The sequence below is a fragment of the Vombatus ursinus genome, unplaced genomic scaffold, assembly GCF_900497805.2.
Source record: "Vombatus ursinus unplaced genomic scaffold, bare-nosed wombat genome assembly UNPS02009770.1, whole genome shotgun sequence".
Lineage (NCBI taxonomy): Eukaryota > Metazoa > Chordata > Mammalia > Diprotodontia > Vombatidae > Vombatus > Vombatus ursinus.
In genome coordinates, this window is record NW_020949548.1 from 17,776,765 (window position 1) to 17,803,471 (window position 26,707).

Consider the following 26,707-nt stretch of genomic DNA (forward strand, 5'->3'; position numbering starts at 1 on the left):
CTTTGAGATTCATTCTAGCTCCTTATCTATGACCCTATGATTCTCTGACAAGCAGAATCAGAAAAGGAGAAGTGCCAGCCCTGTAATGAAATTGAGGGCAGCTCAAATATACTACATTGACCCCTCAAGATATTAAAAGAAGCTTAGGAAGGGCTGTAGGACAATGGGTGAGTCCTCTGTGGAAGTCTGATGGGAAGACAATGGAGAAAAATCCTATGGGATGAGAAGGTGCTGAGGAGGTTGCAATCTATATCAACAGAGGAAGTAGGCTCATTGAGGAGATCCCTGACAGGTCACTTAGACTGTTAAGTGAAGTAGGCCATTTATCATTGATTGCCTACTAGTCAGCTGGAATTTCTACTGATCCATGTCTCACATTTCCAAACATAGTTTTACTCAAGCTGAGTAGCAGAGGTGTGTAACCTAAGGCAGTAGAGCTCAGTACCCAGAATACAGTAGTTGCTTAATAAATGCTCACTGAAGAGCAAGCTTGGCCCCATAGAAGAGCCATAAGAAGACACCTTCTCCACTCCTTTGCAGAGGCTGGGGGAGAGAGAAGGGTGTGGACCGTTGAATATAATGTCAGATCTTAAAAATGTCTTGGGTCACTTTTGCTGAATTTTTTTCCCTGTTTCCTCTTTTTCATTTAAAAAAAGAAATTCTTTGGGAAGAGGGGGAGGAGCACAGGAGAATTTCTAGATAATATAAAAACAAAAGACAGTGCTAGGTGCAATGATGGGCTCTGCCTTGTAGTTCCTGCTGCTGGGGATACTGATGCTTAGTACAGCATGTCCAAATGGTCCCTGACTTCCCCGACTGTTCTCCAGTTCTTTATGTTGAACCAATTTCCTCCTGTGCCAATTTAGGCCCATTTTCTCCTTTCTAGTTCTCTGTAAAGATGGCGGACAAAAGTGTCAGAAAGGGAAGTGGAATCCATAACCAGCGCTTGGCTCCCTAATACACTGGGCCTATTCTCCTTCCTTCCTGCCTGAAACACTGGCCAGGAAGGAAACAGGTTCCCACACGGCCACATCCAACAGCACTTAAGACACAGTTTGGCAAATGGCGACCACCCTATTTTTAGGGTTGGGATGTGGATTTCCCAGACAAAGAGCAATAGTTGTTTTTCTCAGCTCCAGTCTGCCATACTTACAGCCTTTGGCGTCAGCTTCGTAGGGGACTGGATGGGAGAGGTCACTTTTCTCAGCTGGAGCGGATGGGTTCTATAGGGCACATATGTCTGCAGCTGCGGAAAGAGGCGAACCTCCAGGGGCGTCTTTGCAGGGCTGGTCCATGGAGGGCTGCTTGGAGGGCTAGTCTGGGGGAGTCGTTTGCTCTCTGAAGTGCTGAGAGATTTGAGGACTGAAGGCACAGGCGTGTGAAGAAACAAAGGCACTGTTTTTCTTTCTAAGGGACAAAGGGACAGACTGTGAAATAAAGGGCAGGGTTTCTCTTCCCAAATGTCATCCTTCAGTTGCCCATGACTCACTACAGTGTATGGTCAACATTGTTGGCTAGAGGTCATCCCACTCCTCTGAGAGCGCTGGCTCACCCCCACACCCCGCCCCCATCCCAGCCAGAAGGGGCACTTTCCTCCTACCTGGATTCTTGAAGGACTCCACTAAGATTTTGAAGTTCGCTTTATTTGCACTCAGGCCAGCAGTGACATCTTCAATCCTCCAAAGGTCCTTTTGTATCTGAGATCTCTCCTGAAGATGAAAGAAAAGGCTTGACTTTCCTCCATGAGCTCCGACTTTTCAATGCTAGTTAGGTCCTCACAGGCAAACCCAACTGGCACAGAAGATATAGCATTAGACCTGGAGTCAGGAAGACCCAAGTTCAAATCTGACCTCAGAAACTTTATTAGCTGTGTGACCCTGGGCAAGTTATTGATCCTTTATCAGACTCAGTTTCCTCATGTGTAAAAGGGAAGGGAATAAGCATTTATATAGTACCTACTATGTGTCAGGCACTGTGCTAAGCACTTTTTATAAGTACTATCTCATTTAGTCTTCACAACAACCCTGCAAGGTAGGTACTGTTACTATCCCTATTTTATAGTAGAGGAAACTAAGGGAAATAGAGGTTAAGTGACTTGTCCAGGATCACACAACTAGTAAATAAATGTCTGAGGCCAGATTTGAATTTAGGTCCTCTTGATTCTAGGCTCAAAGTTCTATCCATTGTGCCACCAGCGCCTCTGGTGATGGTAGATGGGTGTGTGTTTGTGTGTGTGTGTGTGTGTGCGCGCGCGTGCATGCATGTGGAGAGGCAGGGGGAGGGGGAGAGAGAAAGAAAGACACACACACACAGGGCTATGTATATAAATACGCGTGTACATCTTCCTGAACCCTGGGTTAGTGCAGACCATGGTCAAAGGGGACAAAAGTTTCTGGAGGAAAGCAGGTTATGAAGGGAAATGGTGACTTCATTGGTCAGTCACCTGAGGCAGAAAGAAGGATCGTCGATTTTGCCTCTGTAAAGTTTGTTTCAGCTGATTGACATCATTCTCCAGCTTCAGGTATTCATTCCAGGCATTTTCCATTTCCTGGTGGCAAAAGGAAATGTGGTCAGCTATTGTCAGGACACACCCTGCGCCTAACTCAACCTATGGGTTACATCTAGACCTGTTTCAAAGAAGGGAGGGGAACCTATTCTAGGCAGCTTCTGTTTTTATCAGATGAAAAGTCATTCAATAAAAATTTTTAAGCAATGACTAAGCACCAGACACTCTGCCAGGTACTAGGTAGACACAGATAAGTACATTACACAGTTATAGTACATTGAAGGGGGAGGGGAAAATATATACCTAGAAAAGTAAATACAAAATATAGATGAAGTCATTTCGAGGGGAGGAGGGCAGGAAGGAGCTGTGACCAACTGGATGGGCTTCATGTAGGGCGTAGCTCTTGAGCTGAGCTTTGAAGGAACTTAGAATTCTGTAGTAGATAGGAGAACGGAGGGCATTCCAGGCCCTGCAGACAAGAGATGGAGTGTGTGTGTGCGTGCGTGCGTGTGTGTGCATGCGTGCATGTGTGTGTGTGTATGTGAGTGTGTAGGAGAGGAATGTGGAACAAGCCTGGAAAGGTATAGCAGGCAGATCCTAGGATCTGGTTCAGAATTCCAAAGTCCCCTATTTTAGCTGCCACACCTCCCTTCTTGCCAAGCTCCCTAATTCCTCCCTAGAGCAGAGGTGGATGGGTGTGGAAAGATAAGAGAAGAATGCAGTTACATCTCATTTACATAACAAGGGAAAATAATACTCAAAGTGCTAACAAAATTAAGTTTTTAGTGTTTAATATATATATGTGTGTGTGTATACACACACACACACACACATAGAAAGAGAGTGAGAGAGCACTTAATTACTTTATAATACTTACTGTACTTTAAGTACTATATATAGTACTTGTATATACTCATATATACAGGATATATATAAGTACTTACACGTAAGTACTACATAGAATATATACAGTACTAAATATAGAACTTATATACTATAGTATATATAAGTACCTATACATACATTCATATATATACACACATATTTACATATAAGCACACTCCCCTAAAAGTACTAAATCCAAATACTTTAAAAAACCAGTTAGCTACCTCCCATCCTCCATCCCCACATCGCCTACCAAGTGGTCTCTGAGCAAAAATGCCCCCTCCATTAGCTATGAAAAAATCATCACAACTGCAGGCTCCTCCTTTAATGTTTCCCCTCAGGAAATTATGAGCTTCCCCTTCCTGAAAATTCCATCTCCTCAGCCATAATTAAAAAATGTTTGCACTAAGGGCTGGTACCACAAACCACACCCAGAGTAAGCAGCATCAAAGGTGCCCTGGGTTGTAAGGAAAGGGGTGAAATACCATCCTCTTGTTGAGAGACAGAGATCCTAGGAAACCAGCATGAGGATGCTGCTGGGAAAGCCGTCATAGAGTGGGGGGATGAGGGGGATGAGGGGGGAAGAGCTCATTCAGTACCAAAGAACCCTAAATGCTGTCAACCTCCTTTAAATTCAATGCCCCAGGACAAACCCCCAGTTTCCCTGCCTTAGTTATGGCTCTCTTACCCTCTGCCCTGGGATAGAATCTGCTCTTCATAACACCCAAGGCTTTGCCAAAGAGCTAGTTCAAAGAATTCACAGCACAATCATGGATGGTTGTGCCTCCACACTCATCCTAAGGTGGTGGTGGGGGAAGGAACATCAGAGGCATGCATGCTTCATAAAGGTAATAGATGATATCTCAACACCAAAAAGCATCCCCAAGTCTCCCCTGCCACACACACATCCTTAATGGATGCACAAACTCCAGTCTGTAGACCACACAGCCTGGGGCTCCCTTTCTTTTGGGCATTCCACAGTCCCCCATGGGTGCCACTGCAGTACAATGTCAGGCAAAGAAAAAAGGAAGACCAACCTCCCCCAGCGGGAGCGAGGTGCCATTAACCTTGCTGAATCTAGAGGACTCCCAACTAGTGGAGGGACAGTTCTCACCTTCTCATACATAGCTATGACCCCCACCACCCTCAAATATCAGAATCCTTTGTTAAAGGCAGAAAGGGCCTGAATTTAAAATCTCATTTTAAAAGACAGAGGAGAAATATTTGCATTCCCTGGTTCAGTGCCCTGCAGAGAGCATATACTTAATAAATATATATTCAAATGAATTCCTTGAGTTACTTTCACATGTAAAAATAGGTGCTGTACTGAAACACAAAATCCCCAGGTGTACCGTGTGCCCTGGGCCATCTAACCACCAACCACAGCTTTAAGTGTCCCATTGGTGGCTCTGGGACATCCTCAAGAAAAGGCCAAGGAATAGACATGGAAAAAGAGAATATGGTAAGAGGGCTGATGAGACAAAGAGATGAACAGAATTAGTGCCAGAAGCCCTAGACGCAGCTCCTCCAAAGCAGACACAGGGTAGGTCCCTGGGACTCTTGAATTCTAGAATGAAGACATCCAATTGATGTGCTATCAACACGCCTAGCAGAATTCTCCTGGTCCTCGTGACTTCTGAAAAGCAGTCCCCTTCCCAAATAACATGAAGTGTGAGCTGTCAAGGGGTAGATAGCCCCTGTCCTTTTCCCCTCAGTTTCTGCTCCCCCATATTCCCTCTACCCCATACATACTGTTGAAAGCTTGGATATCTCTGCTCGTATGTGAACGAGGTCCTCTTGCAGCAGCCTTTGTTGGTAAGAAATCTTTTCTGAATGCTGGGGCTGGTCTTTGTACTGTTCCATTTGTCTGTGCAAAACCTCCAGGACTGACTCCAGCTGGTCCTGCGCAAGGGGGAATCAGGTTATTACAGAGACTCAAGTCGTACATGTCCTCCAGGCTAACCTCTCACTCAATGCAAGGATCTCTTTACGGAACAGGCCCACAATCACGAGCACATCATGGACTCTGGCCAGCATGGGTGATTTCTACAGACCTCTTCTCAGAATAATGTTTGATGCCTACATTCACAACAGAAGGCAATGCTACATTTCAGTTACAGGTTAGTGAAAATAAAGATGTCATTTTTTTTCTCTTATCTGATTTCATAGACCTCAATCACCCTGGAATCTATCCAAAGACTCCAGTTTAGGAATTCTTGCTCTCCATCTCCTCTGACAGTGTTTAGCCAACCTCTGCATGAATGCCTCCAGAGATGGGGTGTCCTACTTCCGACATGGAAGAAACAAGATAACAGACTCACAGATTCATCCCTAATATTTTCTTCTAGAGGGCAGTAGTGATAGTAGTGGTACTAGTAGTTGTAGTAGTAGTAGTAGTAGTAGTAGTAGTAGTAGTAGTGGTGGTGATGATGATGATGAGAATAACTAGTATTTGTATATCATTTTAAGATTTGCAAAGCATTTTACATATGTTATCTCATTTGATACTCATAACAACTCTTTGAGGCAGGAGTTTTTATTATCCCCTTTTTGGCAAATGAGAAATTGAGATTGAGAGAAGGTAAAGAATTTGCAGGAGACTGGATTCAAACTCAGATCTCTGGATTCCAAGTTCCATGTTCTATCCCTAGGTGCCTCAAAAAAAAAAATCACCTGTCTTTTGACTAGAAACTATGAGTTACACAATAATTCCATGGATTTCTTCCTCCAATCTCTTACCAACTAGTAGGGGTGACCCCCTGCTCTCAAAGGGTCTGCCAGTGAAGCACAATCTCGGGGAGGTTCCACCACACTGGGACTCAAATGATCCACCAGCCTCAGTCTCCCCATGAGCAAGAAGTCCAGACAAGCTTAAGGTCATCTCCTTAGATAAGACTTCTAGCAGGCCCACAGGAAAACTCGAGAAGGTCACCCTCTAAATTCCCACAAATCACCCAATAAATCTCTCAGGAAGACCATCCCTTGTCACTTCTGGCAACACAGTTTAAAGAGACACTGCTCAGGTTTTTGTTTCAGGAAAAATGAGATAAAAACCACAGAATGCCCCCTTTCTTTTCTCTTACTGTTTAAAAAAAATAGGAATAGCTAGATAGATATAAAATATGGATATCTAATATATATAGATTACATATATATAAAATATATGATAAATATACACTTATATAGAAATACACACACACATATATATCTTAAAGTCATAATTACTTTGTTCTCCTTGAGGGCTCTTATTTTGTCTTCTAAGTCCTGCAGGACCCTGTCTTGTTCACACAGGATGCTTAATTTTACCTATAAAGAAAGATCAGATATGAAATGAAATAACTTAACAGCTGGTTTACGGTGCCCACTGTGCCATCAAGTCTGCCCTAATGCCTCATCCTGGCCCTGAGATGACCTTGGGCTTAGCTCTCAAAGGCTCAGTAGGACTTGACACACTGGAAAAGAGCTGAGTGGGAGCTGGTGATGACCATCCTGGGAGCACTAGGCTAGCTAAGTCTGGTTACCAGGGGACTAATTTTTATAGCTTCAGGAATTCCTAAAGAACTGTCTGTTAAGGTGTGAAGGGTTTGGTATTACACATCCTTGAAGGAATGAAACTTGCCCACTTTCAAGTTCCCCAGAACGCTTCAGACCTCACAATGACCTTTCCCAGTCTTCTACTCAACCTTGGCGAGTTGGGAAAAATGGAGGGAGGAGACAAGGGGAAAGGTGATCAGTGACTCACATCAATATCACTCTCAGCTACTTTCACAGGCTTCAGACTTCTGTCCTTGAGAGTGTCACGGGTCATCTACAAAGGAAACAATTTAAAGATGAGCTAGGAAATGAGGCTGGTGAAGGCCAAACTCCTGAGAGCAGGCACTCCATGTTTACCTCAGCAGTTTAGAGAGGGAAAATTCATTATCTGTGAAAATATCAGGAGATGGGTAGGAAGGGGAAAAGACATAGGGGAGAGAAACTGAGTGTTTCATGTGAAGGGGAGCCCAGCTCACCTCTGCAAAAAGAAGAAAAATCATGCCTGATCAAGATTGTATTAGTAGTTTCTGGTATCTTAAATAGAAGAAAAGGTACCACCATCTCAACTATTACACATAACCACATTACATGTTAATATTATATTATAATATGTACACATTATATAGGTATATATTATATTAATATAATATAGCATTATATTATATCTACATGTTACATATTAATATAAACTATTATATATAACACCTATTTACAAATGTAACCAAGTCAGTAGTATATAAAATCTGGTAAGACATGTTATGGAAACAATAGTTTAACCCTTCCCCCCCTTCCATGCAAAGTAGGATAATCTTTCCTTAAATGATATTGAGAGAGGCAGCTAGGTGATACATTTGGATAGAACACTGGCCCTGGAGTCAGGAGGACCTGAGTTCAAAGTCAGACACTTACTAGCTGTGTGACCTGGGCAAGTCACTTAACCCCAAGTGCTGCCAGAGGGAAAAAAAAAAAGATACTGAGACCATCTTCAAGTGTTGGCTGGCCAAGGAGACTAAAGGTCCAGGTGGTTGATATCATCCCCTGATTGTCTAAATACAAAGCCGCCATGAAAGCTCCAGAGCATTCTCTGATGCTTAGCTGGTGGGTCAGGATGGGAAACCCAGGCAAGGGAGCTTCCATCAGATGAATCAACCCAAAGTGTCCTGAGTGTTGATTCTTGTTGGACGGCCTTCTGCTATGGTGAAGTAAACCTCTTTTTGTTAAGAGATGATGAACTACAAGTACTTCATTTTGTTTTAATATTGAAGCTAAACAGAATCAGGCCCAGTCTAGGACATCTGGTATAGTCCTGCAGGATGGGAACACAATAGTGAGCTGAAGTGGAGCACAGGCAGCACAGGATTGAACATTTATTGTATTAAACTGCACATCATTGGATTACACTCATACTCACTTCAGTTTGTATTTTATCCCTACTATTAGAAGGAGAGCTCTTTGAGGGTAGGCAACTGTGTTGTTTTCCATATCTGTACCCCCACCCTTAGCACAATGTTTTCCATGTTTTCTGTAGGTGGCTAATAAATGTTTATTTAGGCAGTGTTATATAGTGCACAGTACCAGACCTGGGCTCAAATCTCTCCTCCCAACACATAATATCTGTGAGACCCTGGATAATTCAATTATGAAACTGTGGTAAGTTTCTTCATTTATAAAACATGTATAATGGTCATAATGATTAACAGTAATACTTTCATTATTTGTCTCATGGGTTTATGGGGAGGAAAGTGATTTAAAAACAAAATATTTGATAAACATGAGCTATTACTCTTATTACTAGTACTGGCCATAATACTAAGACTTCCCAACCCAGGAAAGGTGTCTGGGGCAGCACCAGAGAGATGACCTTTAAAGTATTCCAAAGATCAGTAAGAAATCTGAAGTCAACTCAGCCAACAGTAAGGTCTGCTCATCAAATTGACTGCCTACGAAGAATGACTTCCCTTAAGGACTAGACCAGGCACCAGAGAGTGGCATGTGATTAAGATGTCTGACAGCCTTCCCTACTGGCACTGGACATAGGGCTGATCACAGAAATGCGACTTGATTACTCTACATTCCGCTGGAAGAGAGGGTCCATCCATGTCTCAACAAGCAAGCACCAGATTCAACTTGCTTGAGGGTCAAAGGATTTAGATGACCTAAATCCCTCGTTTTTTACAGATGAAGAAAATGGGACCCAGAGAGAGGAAAAGGCTTGCCTTTTGGCTTTCACTTCATAGAATCACAGAATTTCAGAAGGTAACAACAATAATAACAATTGACAGTATCTATCTGTGTGTGTGTGTGTATGTGTGTGTGTACACTATACATTAGATAGTATTTGAGATACAAAAACCTCAGAAATCATTTTTCCCAGTATTGTGCTATAAGAAATGAAGAATGGGAGGATTTCAGAAAAAAGATTCTCACCACTCCTACGTATAGCTACCCAGTCTGTCCTGCAAACAGTGAATTCCCAAACTCTAGGCACTGTCCAAAGCATAACCAGGCAGACCATTTATGCAGCCACAGTCAGGTACAGGAAAAGTCCTCAGGGATGATGAAACTCCAGATTAAGCTTCTCCAAAGAGTGTACCTTGCAATGTGATGCTCTCCTGCATTTCACTCTGAAGGCCTTGCAGTGGACACCACCATTCAATGCCTTGCTGGAGAAGCCAGGTGGTGGACAGCAAAGCACTTGGGCATCCCAAGGGCCATGGCTCACTAGTTCCTCTATTGGTTTTAGTTTCAGAGGATCACAGAATTTCAGAAGTTACCAACAGAAATTACAATAGCAATTGACACAGATAGTATCCATCTCTCTCTATATTATATACATGTGTGTGTATACTATATTAGGTAGTATTTGAGACACAACATCCTCCAAAATAATTTATTCTGACACATGCCTAAACAGAAATCTCCTTTAAAACATCCCCAAATTATCATCCAGTTTGCACTTGAAGACTTTCAGAGATAGGAACTTACTATTTTCAGAAGCAGCCTATACTGCTCTGATGTCTTTTTCCATGCTAAACTAAGGATATCTTTTCTTATGCTAAGTTAAATATAACATCTGTACTGCTCACTAACACATTTTTTAATTAAAAGTTTATTATTATTTATGTTGCTTTATTTTTGCACACTGGGTCTCCCTATCTCTCCCAGGCTAGAAGTGCCCACTCATGGGCCCAATCCCAATAATCATCAACATAGAAGCTTTAGCCCATCTCATTTTTCCAACCCTCCTTAAAAGGCCTGGTCCTCCCCACCTCCCACCCCTACTTCTGGGGCCTCACCATACTGGTGCCAACCTTAGTACAGAATGGTGCTTTAGCCCTATTCTGGAATTGAAGCAATTCACCAGCCTCAACCTCCCCCAGAGGCAGGGATTACAGGCATGCCTATCACAGTGCCTAATATAGAGTAGGCACTTAACAAATGTTCACTGACTGATGCTGTCTCCCCAACATAACGCAAGTTCTTTGAGGGCAGGGACTGTTTCATTCTATTTTTTACGTCTCTAGTACCTGGCACAGGGCCTAGCATAGAGTGAACACAAAAAATGCTTGCTTATTCATAGATTATGTTGTCTCTTCTGACAGAACATAAGCTCCTTAAGAGAAAGGACTGTTTCATTCTTATTTTTATATCTCTAGGGTCTAGTATAGTGTCTGGCAACTGTCAATCAACAACAAATGCTAGCTGATTGATTAATGAAAAGCATGAATTCTATTGGTCAGGTGGAAGCATGTCACATAAGCAGTCTTCTTCCTCCAAAGCAAAGGAAATACTCGATGGCCTCATGGGCCAGGCAGAACTGACTATCCTAGGTGCAAGGTTTCAGCTGTGTTGTTTTTTTAAAATTTCCCTTGCATTGCACTAATAAAATACCGCATTGATAAATTGAACATTGCATTGATAAAAATGCAAGACAAGCATCTAAGGACTACAGGTATAAGAAGACAAGAAAACTGTCAAGAGGCCTTCTCCAAGTGATGGGCTAGAAGTAGTGGAAAGGTTTTCTCTCCCCAACCTCCTCAAGGGGAATGCTAGGAAAATGTACCTGGGAATAAGAAAAATTAGCCTCTCTGGTCTGCTACAGCTGGAAAGAAAAGCAACAAATGCTACAGACCCCACCAAACAAAAGGATTTGGCATTTCAGAGATCAGCTGTTTGGGCTCCATGAAATATAGTTACTGAAGGCTTCAGTAGGTTGTCTACCAATAACTGAGACTTTCTGCCTCACTCTGAGGTCATTAGCACCATGGACAGGTGACATGCATTGAAGGTTAAATGGATGTGTCCATGGCCTCTTTGAGTGCTTCCAGTCTAACTGGAATCTACCCGGTATGATGGAAAACTACTCCCATGTTACCTTTTGGAATCATTCTCAGTTTCATGAATATTTTAATAAAGCATACAATGAGAAGATTATCAATGACACCATATTTTGAGAAACTCTTTGCTAATTAAAAAAACCAAGCTCATCTTTTTTATTAATCATGTTATTAATATGATTATTTTGTTACAAATATGAAAAACATGAAAGATTTTTGTCAGTAAATAGATATGTATGTAGTTTTATCTTTATTGTCTGTTTAAGGTTTGTTACAAAAACTGTAATCAATTCTTAATTTTATTTGAATTAATTACATACTAAGGAAATTGCATAGATTATCTCACGGAAAAGGGTGAGATTTTTTTTTTTTTTAAGGCAGAGGGTGTTGTTTAAAGTTCAGAAACCACAATGTAAGAGATTAGTGCTATTACTATAATTATTATCTAGCAGTAAATAATTGCTGACTCCCTGACCTCCCTCCCCTTCAGAAAAGATAAAGGGTAAAGCAGAGCAGTGGATGATTACTAGGAGGTGAGTGGCAGAGAAGAGGCAAGCAATGATCACAAGTTATATTAGGATACAAGTTATGTCAATAATTGTGACCTAAACAATAGAAAGATATTAGGGAAATGAGGTGGAAAACATCCCATTCCTACTAGGGATGTCTATATTATTCCCACTGACATTCCATTAATGGCCAATATTAACCACACGAGCACTGAACAGAAAAAATGGTAATACTTTAACAAATTTGTATCTGAGAGGTGGGGACACTTAGGAAAATTCTCCACAAACTACAGTGATTACCTGAGATTACTTCCCATTTATTCTGTATATATCTTGTTTCTACATGGCTGTTTGCATATTGTATATCCTTTAGATTGTAAGCTTCTTGAAGACAGAGACTATTTTCTGCTTTTATTGTATCATCAATACTTAGTATAGTGCACCTAGCACATAGAAGATTCTTAATAAATTCTTGTTAACTTGATCCCAGGGCATTATAGTCATATAGCACTAAATTTTATTACTAAAGAATTGGGCAACCACATGGCAAAGGGCCTTGAGATCATGTCCTTATGAGGAATGATTGAAGGAAGTGGGAATAGTTAACCTGGAGAAGAGAAGACTTGAAGGGTTGGGGGTGGGGAAGGAAGATATGAAAACTGTCTTCAGGAATTAGAAGGGCTATTGTGGGGAAAACAGATTAGACATGTTTTGTTTGGCCTCAGAAGGCAAAACTAAAAGAAAAGGCAATTGCAGAGGAACCAATTTAGGCTCAATGTAACAAAAATCTTTCTCATAGTTGGGCTTCCAAGAATGGAACAGTTTTTCTTAAAAGATTTTTCAACAGAGTTTAGAACAGAGGTGTCAAACTCATGGTCCACAGGCCAAGCTCCCAGTGAGGCTCAAACCTTATTAAAATGTAACTGGGAGATGTTTAACAAAATAAATAAAAATACAATGCAACACAGATAATGTTAATTTGTGTTTTTCTAAATCAATACACTGCCTCCCTTTCTATTTGAGTTTGACCCCATTGGTCTAGAGGAATATTTATTGAGGGTGTTATAGAATATTGGCCTCGAAGGTTTGAGAGTTGGCCCTTGGACTGTCTCCTGGGAACCACCTTGGAAGCCCAGAACCAAGCCTGATGTCACTTCCTTCACTAACTCCAACCCTTTTATGTGATGTCTTCTCCCATTAAATTATAAGCTCCCTGAGGGCTTCCTTTTTTTTTTTGCTTGTGTTTGTATTCCCAGTACTTAACAATGCCTGACATATAGCAAGACCTTAATAAATACTTTACATGTTTTCTGCGAGGGGTAAATGCCACCTTTCTACAACAACTATTCCAGACAACCAAGATTCCTCATCTCACCTTCCTCTCTCCATCTCCAGCCCTGCCTCCCCCAGACCCCTTTATCTCTTATAGCACATTTTCTGTGCCACATATTATAGGACTAGATTATATACTGTCTCATGGTCTCTCTTTTAAGTTTTGTTTTTACAAACAAATGGTAAGTCCCCTAGGATATTGTCTTGTAACTCTCATAACCCTGAAGACTGTGCCAGGCACATAGCAGGCACTCAGTAAAACACTGGTTGGTTACAGGGAACCTAGGGTTCAAAGCTCCATACCCACAGATCCAGAGATTCATTGAAAGCCTTGGACAAAGTCGGGTTAGCCTCCTCAGAGCATTTGCTGGACCACATTTCTTGTTACACAAATTCCTGGAATACGTGCATGGAGAAGGGTGAGAGTGGTAGCGGTGGCGGCGGCGGTGTGTGTGTGTGTGTGTGTGTGTGTGTGTGTGTGTGTGTGTGTGTGTGAGAGTGTGTGTAAGTACTCTCTGGCCCCTCAACCTCTACGCTCACATATGTTAATAATTAGCAAGTTCTTCCTCCTTAGAGCTATTGCACATCTCAGGCACCATGAGCAGTGCTTTGCACGATGACAGCCTTGAGACTGGGCTGTTGTGACAGATAGCAGGCTTCTTTCTGAGCAAGCTCCCCTCCCCTAGCATGGAATGCTCCCAGCACTGATTTAATCCTATCTCAGTGCTACGTAGATCTATTTAAAATCAAATACAATAAAGGTAAGAGAGTATCACCAGGGAGGAGACCAGAATCTATTTACCTGAGAGAAGGGAGACCCTGGGAAAGTCTCAAAGCCATTCAGGTCCACCTATCAACCAGTCAGAGGTCATGCCTGTCAGCCTTCCTGAGCTGCCCCAACACTTAAAGTCACTCGGGGTCTGAGGATAATTGGAAATATTGGACACTAATAATTGGACACTACTAAACAAAAAGGCTAATGTTGGACAACACATATGCAAAAATAAAACCCCCATTAATCCCAGACTTTGAAAAAATTCCAGCTATGTGGTCACCAGGGAAGTTCCACAATCAGTCCTTATCCAAGGGATCCACAGCTAAAATGACTAGAACTTATGGAGAGGGAAGTGGTCCACTTCTTGTGGTTGTAATCAAGTAAAAGGAGATGTTTTTGGCAGAGCGGGCAGAAGCTCAGCCTTAATTATCAGAAAGACCTGGGTTTCAGGTCTGCCTCCAACACATTTTGGCTCTGTGACATAGGCTTAACCTCTCAGTGCCCCTACACAACTCTCTGTTACTGAGAGTTACAGATGGGTTGCTGATCAGCATTGGATGAAAGGCATTTCCATATTGGAAGTTCCCGTTCCAAAGCAATCACAGGCCCAGACCAATAAACTCCCACTTTCTGAATCATAAACAGACTTCTCCATAGGCAAAATAACAAGAACTCTACCTTTTCTTAAATAAGTTCTGTTAAATAGGAAGTGAAAAGATTGTTAGTCCCATTTTACAGATGAGCAAGCTAAGCCTTAGAGATGTTAAGTGACTGGCTCACAGTTTGTAAGGGTAAGAGGCACATCACTCCATTTTTTATTTTTACTCTCCCACGTTGCTTCCAAATATAAACGGGAGATAAATCCATTCATTCTTCTCTTAGCCTTCAAAGTCTACTGGGGCTGGCAGCCTGTAGGCTGGGAAGACACAGCTGGGGAAGACAAGGAGAGTGAGTGAAGTAGGTTCTAAGTCTGCTCACCTTTAGGTCTAGATACTCCAGGTCTTTCTTCAGCTGCAGGTAGGTGTCGTCAGCCTTCAAGGAAGCACAGAGAAAAAAATAAGTCATACACCAAGGGTTTGCTCACATCCTCTACCAAGCAGCAACAGCGGCGGCAGCAGCAGCAACAGTAACAGTAACAGGTCAAGGCTTCTTGGATGATTCGGCCACATTGCACATTTTAATGAAGAAACGAGAGAGATCCATCACAACAGAAGTAGCACATGTCTCTCCTGCAGCAAAGCGCTAGAGACATGATCCAATGGGAGATGTCCATGAGGGACCGGGGGGACTGCCACATCTCCTTTACCCATTCTCAAATGACAGAGGGATGTGTTGCTGACACCCAGAAGGAGCTCACCCAACAACCCTGTGAAGCCAAAACTCTATAGCCGTCAATTACCCCAGGACAGAACTGGAGGGCTGTCACAGAGAGAAGAGTTGACCTGGCTCGTCATTTGACAAAAGCTAGCAATGAACTTGGGACATAAACAGATAGTGTGATGGACTTGGATTCAGCACGATTGGGTTTCAGATTCCTCTTCTGACCCTAGCTATATAACCATAGGGAAGTCATTGACTTGACTTCTATGAGCCTCAGTTTCCCCATCTGTAAAACGGGCCAAATAATAGCACTAGGGTAATGGTGAGGCTCAAATGACACCTCTGACCTGCCTTGCCTCCCTCCCCTTTCTTCAAAGCTCACCCTCTGTAGATAAACAGAATTCTCCACGTCTTTCCCTTGGTGTGGCTCTGTCACAGCTTCTCTAGTGGCAGCAATACCATTTGAACCTTCACTCCCCAGAGAGACTAGACGTCTTGGAAGACAGATTAGTGGATCCTGGATTGCCTTGCTTTCATTACCCTACCTCAACTACAGGTCCTGATCTGAACCCTACCCCATGAGTACCCCTCCATCTACTTCTCTTATGTCCCCTTGTTCCCCTCCTCCACCCAGTCCGTGGATCTGAATTCATGCCTACAGACCTCTGGGCTTCTTCCAATCATACAGGTTTGCAACCCAAGAGTCATCCATAATTCTTCATTCTTATACATCCCCCATATTCAATCTATTACCAAGGCTTGACAATTCCACTTTCTCCACATCTCTATCTGTCCCCTTCTCTCCATTTACACTACAAACAACTTAGTCTGGGTCCTTAGCACCTCTCTCCTGGGCTATTGCAATAGTTCTTAATTGATCTCCTTGTATCCAGTCCTTTACTCTTTTAGAGAGTTACCAAACTGATAATCCTATAGCACAGGCCTGACCCTGTTATTCCCCTGACTGAATTTCAGTGGCTTCCCATTGCTTCTAGGATAAAATACAAACTTCTCACCCTGGCATTTAAAGCCTTTCATAATCTAGTTCCAATCTATTTTTCCAGACTGATCAGACATTACTCCCTCTAGAGCACTCTGTGCTCCAGACAAAACAGCGTATTCACCATTCCCAGTACAAAACATTCCATTTACTACTACCTTGGTGCTGCTGCACAGGCTTTCTCTCCTCAACTCTATCTTTTGAACCTTCTGGCTCTCTTCAAGGTTTAGCTCAAGCAACTCCCTCCAACAACTTTTTACTGATTCCCCCAGTTGTTATCACCAAACCCAAATAAGCACAATATCGTAGAAATATTAATGAATATGGAGTTAGAAGATCTGGGTTTAAATCCTACCTCTGACACTTAACAATCTATGTGACCTTGGATAAATCATTTAATCTAGGTTACATGAGCCTCAGTTTTCTCATCTGTAAAACGAAGGGGTTGGGCTAGATGACCTCTGAGACCCCTAACAACTCCAGACCTGTGATCCTAAGATCTCCTATTTATTTATCTGGGATTATATATTCCTCCAAGTAGACTGTAAGCTCTTAAGAGTGGGGACTCCCTCTCTTTTGGTCTGTCTCTCTACCCCTACCTTCATTTTCTTTCTCCCACCCTGCCCCCGAGGTAGATGGATGGATAGATTTCACTTTTTTATATATATATTCTTACTTGGTGCCTAGCATATCATTAAGACACTTAACAGATGCTAGAGACAGCTCAGTGGATATAGCACTGGAACTACATCAAGAATACATAAGTTCAAATTCAGCTTGGACAAGTCACTCTTGGTTTCCTCATCTGTAAAACAGGGATAATTATAGTACCTACCTCCCAAGATTATTATAAGGACCAAATGAGGTAATATTTGTAAAGAGCTTTGAAAACCTTAAAATGTTATATAAACACTAATTTCTCTTCTTCTTCTACTATTGCTACTGTTACTGCTACTACTACTATTGCACTACCACCCCTATCACTCCCACTAATTGAAATGTCAGGGTCGGGGTATTTGGGTGGGTGGGTGGGGGTCCACACCTGCGATTTCATTGTTGTCAAGAGCTCTCAATGTGGAAATTTCACAGGTGCAGATGGAAAACTCATCTGTAACTTAGAGTCTCAGGTAGCTACTAGGGGGCAGAAAAAGGTTAAATGCCTTGCCCCTGATCACACAGCCAGTAGGAGTCAGATTCAGGATTCGAGCCATGGCTTGTCCTGACTCTAAGGACAACCCTCTATCTGCTACAGCATTATGGCAGTTACTATGCACAAACTTTTGGGTTGAGGCATAATAGAAATTGACCTACTTGATGGTTTGGGCATATTCTTATCCGAAGTGCAGAAGGTGGGCTAGCTGCCCACAGAGGCCCATGTCCAGGCCCAGGCTTCTATTCTTCCAAAGCTTCAAGAAGCCCCTTATCCAATGCCCATTCTGCTGCTCAGCATGGAGCCTAGGCTATGGGTCAATAGCTAGACCCAGGAAATCTTCCCCCCCCCCAGACTTATCTGCTGGTGCCTCAAATAAAACCCAGTGGCATCTGCAAAAGTCCGCCTCACTCACTGATAGAATTATCAGGAACAGGAAGAACTGTCATCCTCTGAATTGAAGAAAAGGTACTTTGATTTCTGATAACTAGTGAAAATAGGCATCTCCCAGCAGCCGCAGCAAGGGCGGGTAAGGACATGAGAGAACTTAATAGGAATCTCAGCATTTACATTCTCTGCGGCCAGAGACAACGACTGGGTGAGCAGAGGACAGCTGAGGAGGAACCCACGGGCAAACCGGAGCTATGTTAACTGTCCTCGTGGTGAGCAAAACCCTCCTAAAACACATGAGGACTTGGGGGAAAGCTCAGAAGCTGTCTGGGACCACAGATCAAGGGCACAAAGAAGGAGGAGAGAAAATGCTAAGATGGCTTTTGGAGGCCCCTGTGTCCCCATCCCACGGAACAAGAGGGACATACTCAGTGGCTAATGAATCTCTGTCCTATTCAGAGCTTCAGATACTAAGTGGCAACATCCAGCCTCCCTTAGATGCCTTTCCTGTCCCTACCCCTTGTCATCAGCTCTGTACCTAGCTACTGTCTCCTTCCCAGAAACAGGATTCTCCATTGCTCAGCTGAAGGGTTGACCTTTCGGTAAGGGATGGCTGTTTTGTTCCACAAAAAAGACAAAGAGGCAGGAGACAAAGGGGGCATTATTCTCTGGCTGACTTAAAAAAAAAAACCAAACACCCAAATTTAGCTCTTATTTAAAAATTTACATCCATTCCCCTGCACCGTGTTTCACTAGTTATCTCCAAAAAGCATTTGATTCTTAAGATGAGGCAGTTAAATGGCCTTCATCCTCATCACATTATTTCTGTGCCTTGTAAACCTGTACAGATGGGAGGAGGGGGCTAGCCATCAGGAGACCCAGCTCCGTCATTACTCACTGTGTAACCCTAAGCCAATGATTTCCTTCCCTTCTCTGGTCCTTGGGTACCTTAGTGGCCCAAACCAGACCCTTGCCACCTCAAACTTTTTATAATTCTTTGTGTGGTTCTGTGAGATGATTTCCCATTCAGATCACACAGACAGAACATGGGCTCTGAAGTCAGAGGATCTGAGTTCAGATCCTTGCATTACCTATGTGACCTTGGGAAAATGACTTAAACTCCTTGGGCTTCAGTGTCCTCATCTACAAAATGGAGGGGTTGGAATATATGTATATGCCCCTGAAGGTCCTTCCAGCTCTACAGGTCTGAGCCTATGACCTTTAGAGTTGGGAAATACTTTAAAGAGCATCTAGTCCAATCTGAGAATTCAGAGAATGACAACAGCCTCTCACAACTGATTCCTTTCCTGCCTGGGCATAGGCTGATGAGACACGTGCTAAAGCCACTTGAGGTGCCATGGGAGGGGAAACAGGCCACCCCTGACTAGCCAAGCCCAGGGACTATTAGTCTGTGTGGCACCAGTGCCTCATAATCTACTTAGCCGGGCTTTCTACGAAAGGCACTGGGACATTGGTGGCAACAGCAGCCCTCAGGAGCTCGAGGATGTCCCCGCATTGACAAGGCACCAGGATGCCAGCCATTCCATCCAGCTCGGAGAAGCAGCACCCAGCTCCCTTAGCCCCACATGCAGCCCCCTTCCCCCGTGGCTGGAGATTTGCCAGGACCACTGGGAAGCAGGGCAGTAACAACAAGGACAGCCAGCACTCCGTGACACTGACGGGAGATGGAGGAAAGGGCAGTGAGTGAGTGGACAAGCCAGAAAGCAGAGCAGATCGAGACGGCTGGCAGAAGAGGGCATGGGCTGCAAGCATGGCACTTCCCAGCTCCCGGGTAGATCCCCACAAGATATGTACAGAACAGGTGGGGCCCATCAGCAGCTGACCTGGTAGGTGGGAATTGTTGGCTCATGTTGCAGTAATTGGGCGATTGTGTAATTTCGCACACTAGCCAACTTAGCCTGATGTCTCCTTAATCGAATGAGAAGTAATGTTAACTCTTCAGGCTGCAGGTACGTAGACACATTGTAAAGAGGAAATTAGCCATCTGCATGCAGTGAGGATCACCGTAATCACGCTCTCCACCGCGGTGCTAGAGAAGCATGGCACTGGACGCCACTAAGCAATTATTCCATTAATTCTACCTTTTAGCTCAGATGAGTGCAAGAGCAGATAAAGAGGCCGCCTGAAGCCCAACGTGAGGGTCAAAACCACCAGACTGTGCACACAGCCAGAGAGTTCACAGTTAATGGCAAATTATAAGAGTTAGAGTCAAAGGAAGAAAAGCTTGTGGCCAAAAAATACCACAAGCTCTTAAGAATCTGTCCTGGGAGAGAATTCGGTACAATTTTTCAATTCTCCCTGCTCTCACCCCACCAACAACATAGCTTCCCACCAGCATCCCCCACTCCCCAACCAACTCAGCCCCACCCATGGCTACTCACCGACTTTCCATGTAAACTGGGAGCACTAACAGTGTGTGTCATATACCCCATGGATGGCATGGAGCGCCTGTCCACATGAGAGGAGTTCTGTAGGAGGGAAGATGGGGGAATCACACATAGAGCAACCCTAGCCATAGGAAAAATGGAATGTAATGTAAAAGTGTCCTCTGGGCAGGGGCAAAACAAAGCAGCATGAGATTAGGAGTTGGGAGATATGCGTTCCCAAGAGGAAAAACTTAGGGCTGGAAGGGATCATTCAGTCCAACCCCTTCATTTTATGATGAGGAAAGTAAGGATCAGAGACATTTAAAAACTTTACCAGAGTCATCCAGCATGTCAAGGTCATAGGGAAGATTTGAACCCCAGACTTTCTAGCTCCAAGCCCAGCACTCCACTATACCACAATTCCTGTTAGCTTGCCATCTACCCTTGGAAAATCAACTTCCCCATCTTTGGGACTCAGTTTCTTCATCTACAAAATGAATATAATTCTAATAATAGCTACTTTACAGCACTGCTGTGATGAGAAAATGAAATAGTAGACATGATAGCCCTCTGGAAGGACAAGAGAGCTACCCACCTCTATGACAGGATCATGATTAATACTAATCACAAGCCTCTACAAAAAAGTAGCTATTTTTATCCACCTGTGCTATGGTCCACAGAACATTAAATAACAGTAGAATAGCAACTTGTCCCAGGACCATTTCTAGTGGAACTTCATCAAAAAAAGGACGAGATAACCACAAAAACAACAATGATGTTCACATAAAGCACCTGCTCTGACCTTCTCCAAAAATGCTTGCATTTCATTGGTATCACCTTCACAACCTCTGTCCTCAGGGAGGCATTTTTGGAGGTCAGAGCAGGTACTTTGTGCATGTCTATGGACCATCCCTGGTTTATTGAGTTGGAAAAATTTCAACATAGGCCTGCAGGCAGACCAGACGTCTGTTTTCTGAAGACCAGCCTGGTTCAGTTCATAGAAGGTCTTCACCAAGTGGGTTGAAGGGAGATAAAAAAAATTCAACCAGAGAATTCATTTAATAAGTCATGGAGGTGCTGCAATCTACATTGGTGAAGGAAGTAATTATACCAATGAAATAGCAGATCTTTGAAGCATGTTGCTAATATTACTACTAATACCTATGGAAATGAAGGTTGAAAACTAAAAATAAGTAAGTAAACTTATTTTAAAAATGTGAGACCTATCATAAAAAAAAAGTGTGCATACAAAAAAAAAGACAAAAACCAAAAAATATTACGACTAACAATAGCTCTCCTTTACATGGCATTTTAAGACGTGCAAAGTGCTTTATTCAGATTATCTCCTTTCAACCTCTCACAGCAGCCCTGGAAGGTAGGTGCTAGTTATCACAATTTTCTAGAATAGGAAATGCAGATGGATTAAGTGACTTGCCCATGCCAATAAGCATCTGATGCAGAATTCAAACTGTGATTTTTCTGACTCCAGATCCCACAATCCAATGCCTCCATCACACTGCCTATCTCTCTTAAGAATTTCCCTAGTTGCCTTGTATTGAATATCTCCAATTTATCCTGTCTATAGTTGTTTGCATGCTGTCTCTCCAATTAGACTCTCCAGCATCTTGACAGCAGGGGCTATCTTTTGCCTTTATTTTTATCCCCAAAGTTTAGCACCCAGTAGGCACTTAAATGCAACTGACTGAGTGAAATCACACATGATTTCATTTCATCCTCACAACAAGCCCATGAAATAGGCAGAAACTATCATTAAATCAATCCGTTCATTAAAAGCCTATTGTGTGCCAGGCAGTGTGCTAGACGCTAGAGATAAAAAACTCCAAAACGGTCCTTGTCCTCAAAAAGCTTACTTTCTACAAGAGGAGACAACTTATACAATATGTGTCATACAAAAAAATACAAACAAAACAAATACAAATCATCCCCATTTTATAGATAATGAAACTGGGACTCAGAGAAGTTATTAACTTGTTCGAGGCTAAGTAACCACAATACTATGATACAGATCCTCTCTTTTTTCAATAGCTCAAATCCTTGGCACATAGGGGCCAATACTTTCAAGTTCCAGTCTACCCTCAGCAAGAGGAATGCATAGATCGAAAGGGGGAGGAGAGCGTAGAATGGGGGCAGGGGATTCAATGCTGGAGGCTGTGCAGAGATTTCCCTGCTCTCACCTTAAGAGTGTGGCCCCGAACCTTCCTGGGAGACCCCCCCAGGGAAATGTCCACACTCCGCCTCTGCTCCAGTGGTTTCACAGTGACTCGCTCAGCAGGCGTGTGTGGCCTCCGTGTCGGAAAGAGCCGGGGTGGGCCTAGGGGAGGGATGTCTGATGGAGATGGTGGCACAGAGATAGATCGAGGCACCTCCAGCATGCTCTTGCTCCGGCCCTGGTCAGCAAACTCCGGGGACCCGGCGTAGATGGGGGCCGTGGGGTTCCCGTGCTTGAACTGCTGCCTCTGTTGCCATTCATAGAGCTGCCAGACGGTGCCGTCCCGGTGCGCCCGGCGCTCCTCATCGGACATCTTCAGATGGCTGGCTCGGTCCTGGGCATATTTGTAATCACTGGGTAAGTTGCGGAGTGGAGGTGGGGAACTGCCTGAGGAATGGCGGGTGTTCTTGGGCAGGGTCTGGAAGTTCTCTGAGAAGGACAGGGACTGGCCAGGACCCTGCTGGAGGAATCGTATCTGGTCTGAGACAAGGCTGAAGAGAAGAGAGAAGGGGCTTGTCAGTCAACTCAATCACAGCTGTCAGTCAGCAGGCTTGGAGGAAAACAGATAGAAATAGCCATAGAAAAGCATGTCCACCAGTGTTGTTTCATCTTTATACAGTCTTGCATGTTAAGAATTCAGTCCTGCAGATCGGAATTTTAGTAACAATTAAAACCCTAAACCCTGGAAATCTATTCTACCCTACAGGAAAATGGGGAGGGAGGGGATAGGACAGAGGGGGATGATAGAAGGGAGGGCAGTTTGGGAGGGGGTAATCAGAAGCAAACACTTCTGAGGAGGGACAGAGTCAAAAGAAACAACAGAATAAACAGTGGGTGGGGGCAGGATGGAATGAAAGAAAATATAGTTAGTCTTTCACAATATGATTATTATGGAAGTGTTTTGCATGACTACACATGTATAACCTATATCAAACTGCTTGCCTTCTCAATGAGGGTGGGTGGGGAGGAAGGAAGGAAGAATTTGGAACTCAAAGTTTTAAAAATTAATGTTAAAAATTGTTTTTACACACAACTGGGAAATAAGATCTATAGGCAAAGGGGTATAAGAATCTATCCTGACCTATAGGAAAATAGAAGGAAAGGGGATAAGAGAAGGGGGGGGTGTGATAGAAGGGAGGGTAAATTGGGGGAAGGGGTATTCGGAATGCAAGCTGTCTTGGGGTGGGGGGAGGGGAGAGATGGGGAGAAAATTTGGAACTCAAAATCTTGTGGAAGTGAATGTTGAAAACTAAAAATTAATTAATTAACTAACTAAGAAAAAACCCCTAAACCCCTGGCCATTTCTTTAACCTTTTACCTCTTTGGAGGCAACTCCAAAATCTCTTTCTCCGATTCCATGAAATAAACATTTATTAAACATCTACTATGGGCAAAATCTCTCTCTTCAATTCCATAAAAGGAACATTTTTTAAACTTTACTATGGGCAAACTCTCTCTAATTCCATATGATAAACATTTATTAAACATTTACTTTGGGCAAAATTTCTCTCTCCAATTCCATAAAATACACATTTAATAAGCACCTGCTATGGGCAAAAATCTCTTTCTCTCCAATCACAAAATAAACATTTATTAAGCATCTACTATAGGCAAGGTACCAATAAAAAAATGGCAAATTCCCGTGTGTGTGTGTGTGTGTGTGTGTGTGTGTGTGTGTACACACACACATATACATATACACACACACAAGCATGATACAAGGTGAAATGTGAAATGAGCAAAAAAGAAAAAAGAATCATCATTATTCTCAATAAGAAGGTTTGAGAAAGGAGAGATCACTTCAATAGGTGGTGAAGGAGGAATTTGAAATAACTTCATGAAGTCTGGAGATAATGGAGATGGGCCTTCAAGGCTGAGAGGAGGAGGGAATGTGACTGAAGAATGGAATGATCCCCAGAGGAGGGAGAGGGCAGGATGAGATCACGGAGGGATGAAGAGTCCAGTTTGGCTTGAACACTACTATGGAAAGAGAAGCAATGTGAAATAAGGATGGCGTCATCTTCTTACTCCAAGCTCTCTCTTACAGGGATTCTACAGGTGCTTGTTCTACATCTTCACCTGCCTGCTGAGTACATCCATTTAGACATCCTCCCCGTCCCCTGCCACTAGCTTATGCTCAATCATTAAAACTGAACTCATCTCCCCCAACCTCATCTACTCTTCTTCCTTATCTCGATTAATGGTGCCACCATTCTGCCACTTACTGACACCTCAGAGTTAGCTCTGACTCCTTCTCCCTCATCCCTAGCCTCCAGTGAGTTACCTGGTACTCTTGGGCTCCGTGTGGGATGGTGGACAATGCCTTGACTTGTAGTTAAAATATTTAAGGTTCTCGTTTTGGTTCTAATGGTAGTCATTTAATCCCTCTGGGCCTCAATTTTTTCACCCGTTAAATGGGTATAATAATCCTTGTACTCTACTTACCTCAAAATACTGCTATGAAGAAAGTGCCTCTTTTTGTATCCCCAGTGCTTAGTACAGTGCCTGGCACATAGTAGGTGCTTAATAAGTATGTATTGAATTTTAAGTGTTCTATAAAGAACATAAAATTAAATAAATTTAAGCATGAAATGATAAACCACTTTTATTGTTTCTTTCAAATTCATACTTTCCTTTTCTCTCCTACTGCCACTATCCTAATTCAAGTCCTAATCAACTCTCACTTGGATTACTGTAATAGTCTCCTAATTGACCTCCCTATTTCTAGTCTCTCTTCATCTCTCATCTAGACCACTAGAGTAATCTTCCTCAATTATGGCTTTCCTGACATCACTCTGTTGTTCAAAACCCCAAAGTGGCTCCCCACTGCCTAGACAATAAAGAATGGGGGGAAGTGGAAAGGCTAGCCTGGAACGCTACAGTCTCTGAGACCTCTCCCCTCTCTCTCTCTTCCTCTCTCAAGCTTGCTTTTCTCTATTCCCCTTAAATGTGCCATCCACTTTATCCAAGCCCATTACCTCACTGCTTTATGTATGCTTGCTCCTCCCATCTTGCCCCACCAAAACATCATCCCTTCTCTATTCTTCATAAAATTCCACACACTCTTCAAGACCTAGATAGGTCTTATTCTAGGAAGCCTCCTTTGCTAGTCTTATTCTTCATTCTGATCTCTGCCCTAATACTTGGCACCTGCAATAAAAAAGTCTTCTTGAACCACCTGGCCTCCCAGCTCAACCTCCTAAATTCTCATGACCTCCATCTTTATTCCACCTCAGTCATACAGAGGGATGCTCACAGACTTGATCCAGCCATTGCCCAAAGCCAATCTACCTCCATGAATAAGAATCCTGAAATTCCTCTCTGACCACTACCTGCTACCTTGCAATCTCTCCCTCTGCCTCATCCTTCCTAAAACTTTCTTCTTTATTCTCACTATGTCCACTAGTCTCTCTGTTTCTCTGTGTTCTCCCAGTCCATCATCCCCTACTGTCTTTCCACTTCCATCTCTTCACAGGTCTGATCTCATATTGACCAGTTCAAACAACACATTACTGGTTACCCTTGGGTCCCTTGCCCTCCCTAGCTCACTACTGGCAGTTTCATCTTATCAAACCCCAATCTTTGGTCTCCCCCACCATCGGCCTTCTCTATTCCTACCCTAAAGCTAAAGAAGGCCATGCAACCACGAAGACTGGGTTCGTGACAAATTTGTTACCAATCTCAAATGGACCCTTATTGGTCCACAGCAATCCTTTTATTCTTTCCTAACTGATTTTCTCCTTCTCCTTGCTAACCTGTCCACTTGTATTCCTGATCTCATACCATCTCATCTTTTCCAAGAGTTTCCCTCTTGATCATTCTTATTCTCTATCTCTCTCTTATCTTCTATCTCTTTTTACCCACTGGTTCCCTTCTCCCTACCCACAAACATCCCACATCTTTGAAAAACCTTCACTTAACTCTGCCATTTCTTCAAGCAATTTGTCTGTATCTCTTTTCCCTTTCATAGCTAAACAAAGAAAGAGTTGTCTACACTAATTTTCTCAACTCCTACATTCTTTTCAAACCCTTGAAATCTGACTTTTTACTTCATCACTTGAATGAAACTGTTTTATCCAAGGCAATGTGGACGATGAACAGAGGTGAAAAGAAGAAAGGCTGAGGAATTGTCAATGAAAGGGGGAAAACTTCTTGGAACCTTGGAGCCTATCTGCAAGGCAGCGTTACAGGACATCCAAGACACCAAATTGTACATCAGTCCAGCTCAGAAATGGCATCTATCGTACCGACTCTTACCACTGGTAAAACCTCAAACCTAGGGCTAAAACAATAGTGCTTAGAATTGAAGAAAATGAAAAAGGTCACTTATTCCCTTAACTACCAATAATCAA

At 43.0% G+C, this 26,707-nt stretch overlaps 1 protein-coding gene across 7 annotated transcripts in view; it reads right to left on the minus strand.

The window, feature by feature from the left end:
• PLEKHA7 (pleckstrin homology domain containing A7) overlaps positions 1–26,707 on the minus strand; it is a 155,238-nt gene that overhangs the window by 25,678 nt on the left and 102,853 nt on the right. For 6 of the 7 annotated variants that reach the window (XM_027852608.1, XM_027852613.1, XM_027852612.1 and 3 more), the window contains 9 exons: positions 22,321–22,846; positions 20,141–20,227; positions 14,857–14,910; positions 7,134–7,199; positions 6,617–6,697; positions 5,144–5,293; positions 2,444–2,548; positions 1,601–1,709; positions 1,154–1,407 (listed from right to left, as the gene is read on the minus strand). In XM_027852608.1, the coding sequence (XP_027708409.1) occupies positions 1,154–1,407; positions 1,601–1,709; positions 2,444–2,548; positions 5,144–5,293; positions 6,617–6,697; positions 7,134–7,199; positions 14,857–14,910; positions 20,141–20,227; positions 22,321–22,846 (1,432 nt within the window). The remainder of the gene's footprint in view (positions 1–1,153; positions 1,408–1,600; positions 1,710–2,443; positions 2,549–5,143; positions 5,294–6,616; positions 6,698–7,133; positions 7,200–14,856; positions 14,911–20,140; positions 20,228–22,320; positions 22,847–26,707) is intronic. The other variant, XM_027852609.1, reaches the window with a different exon arrangement.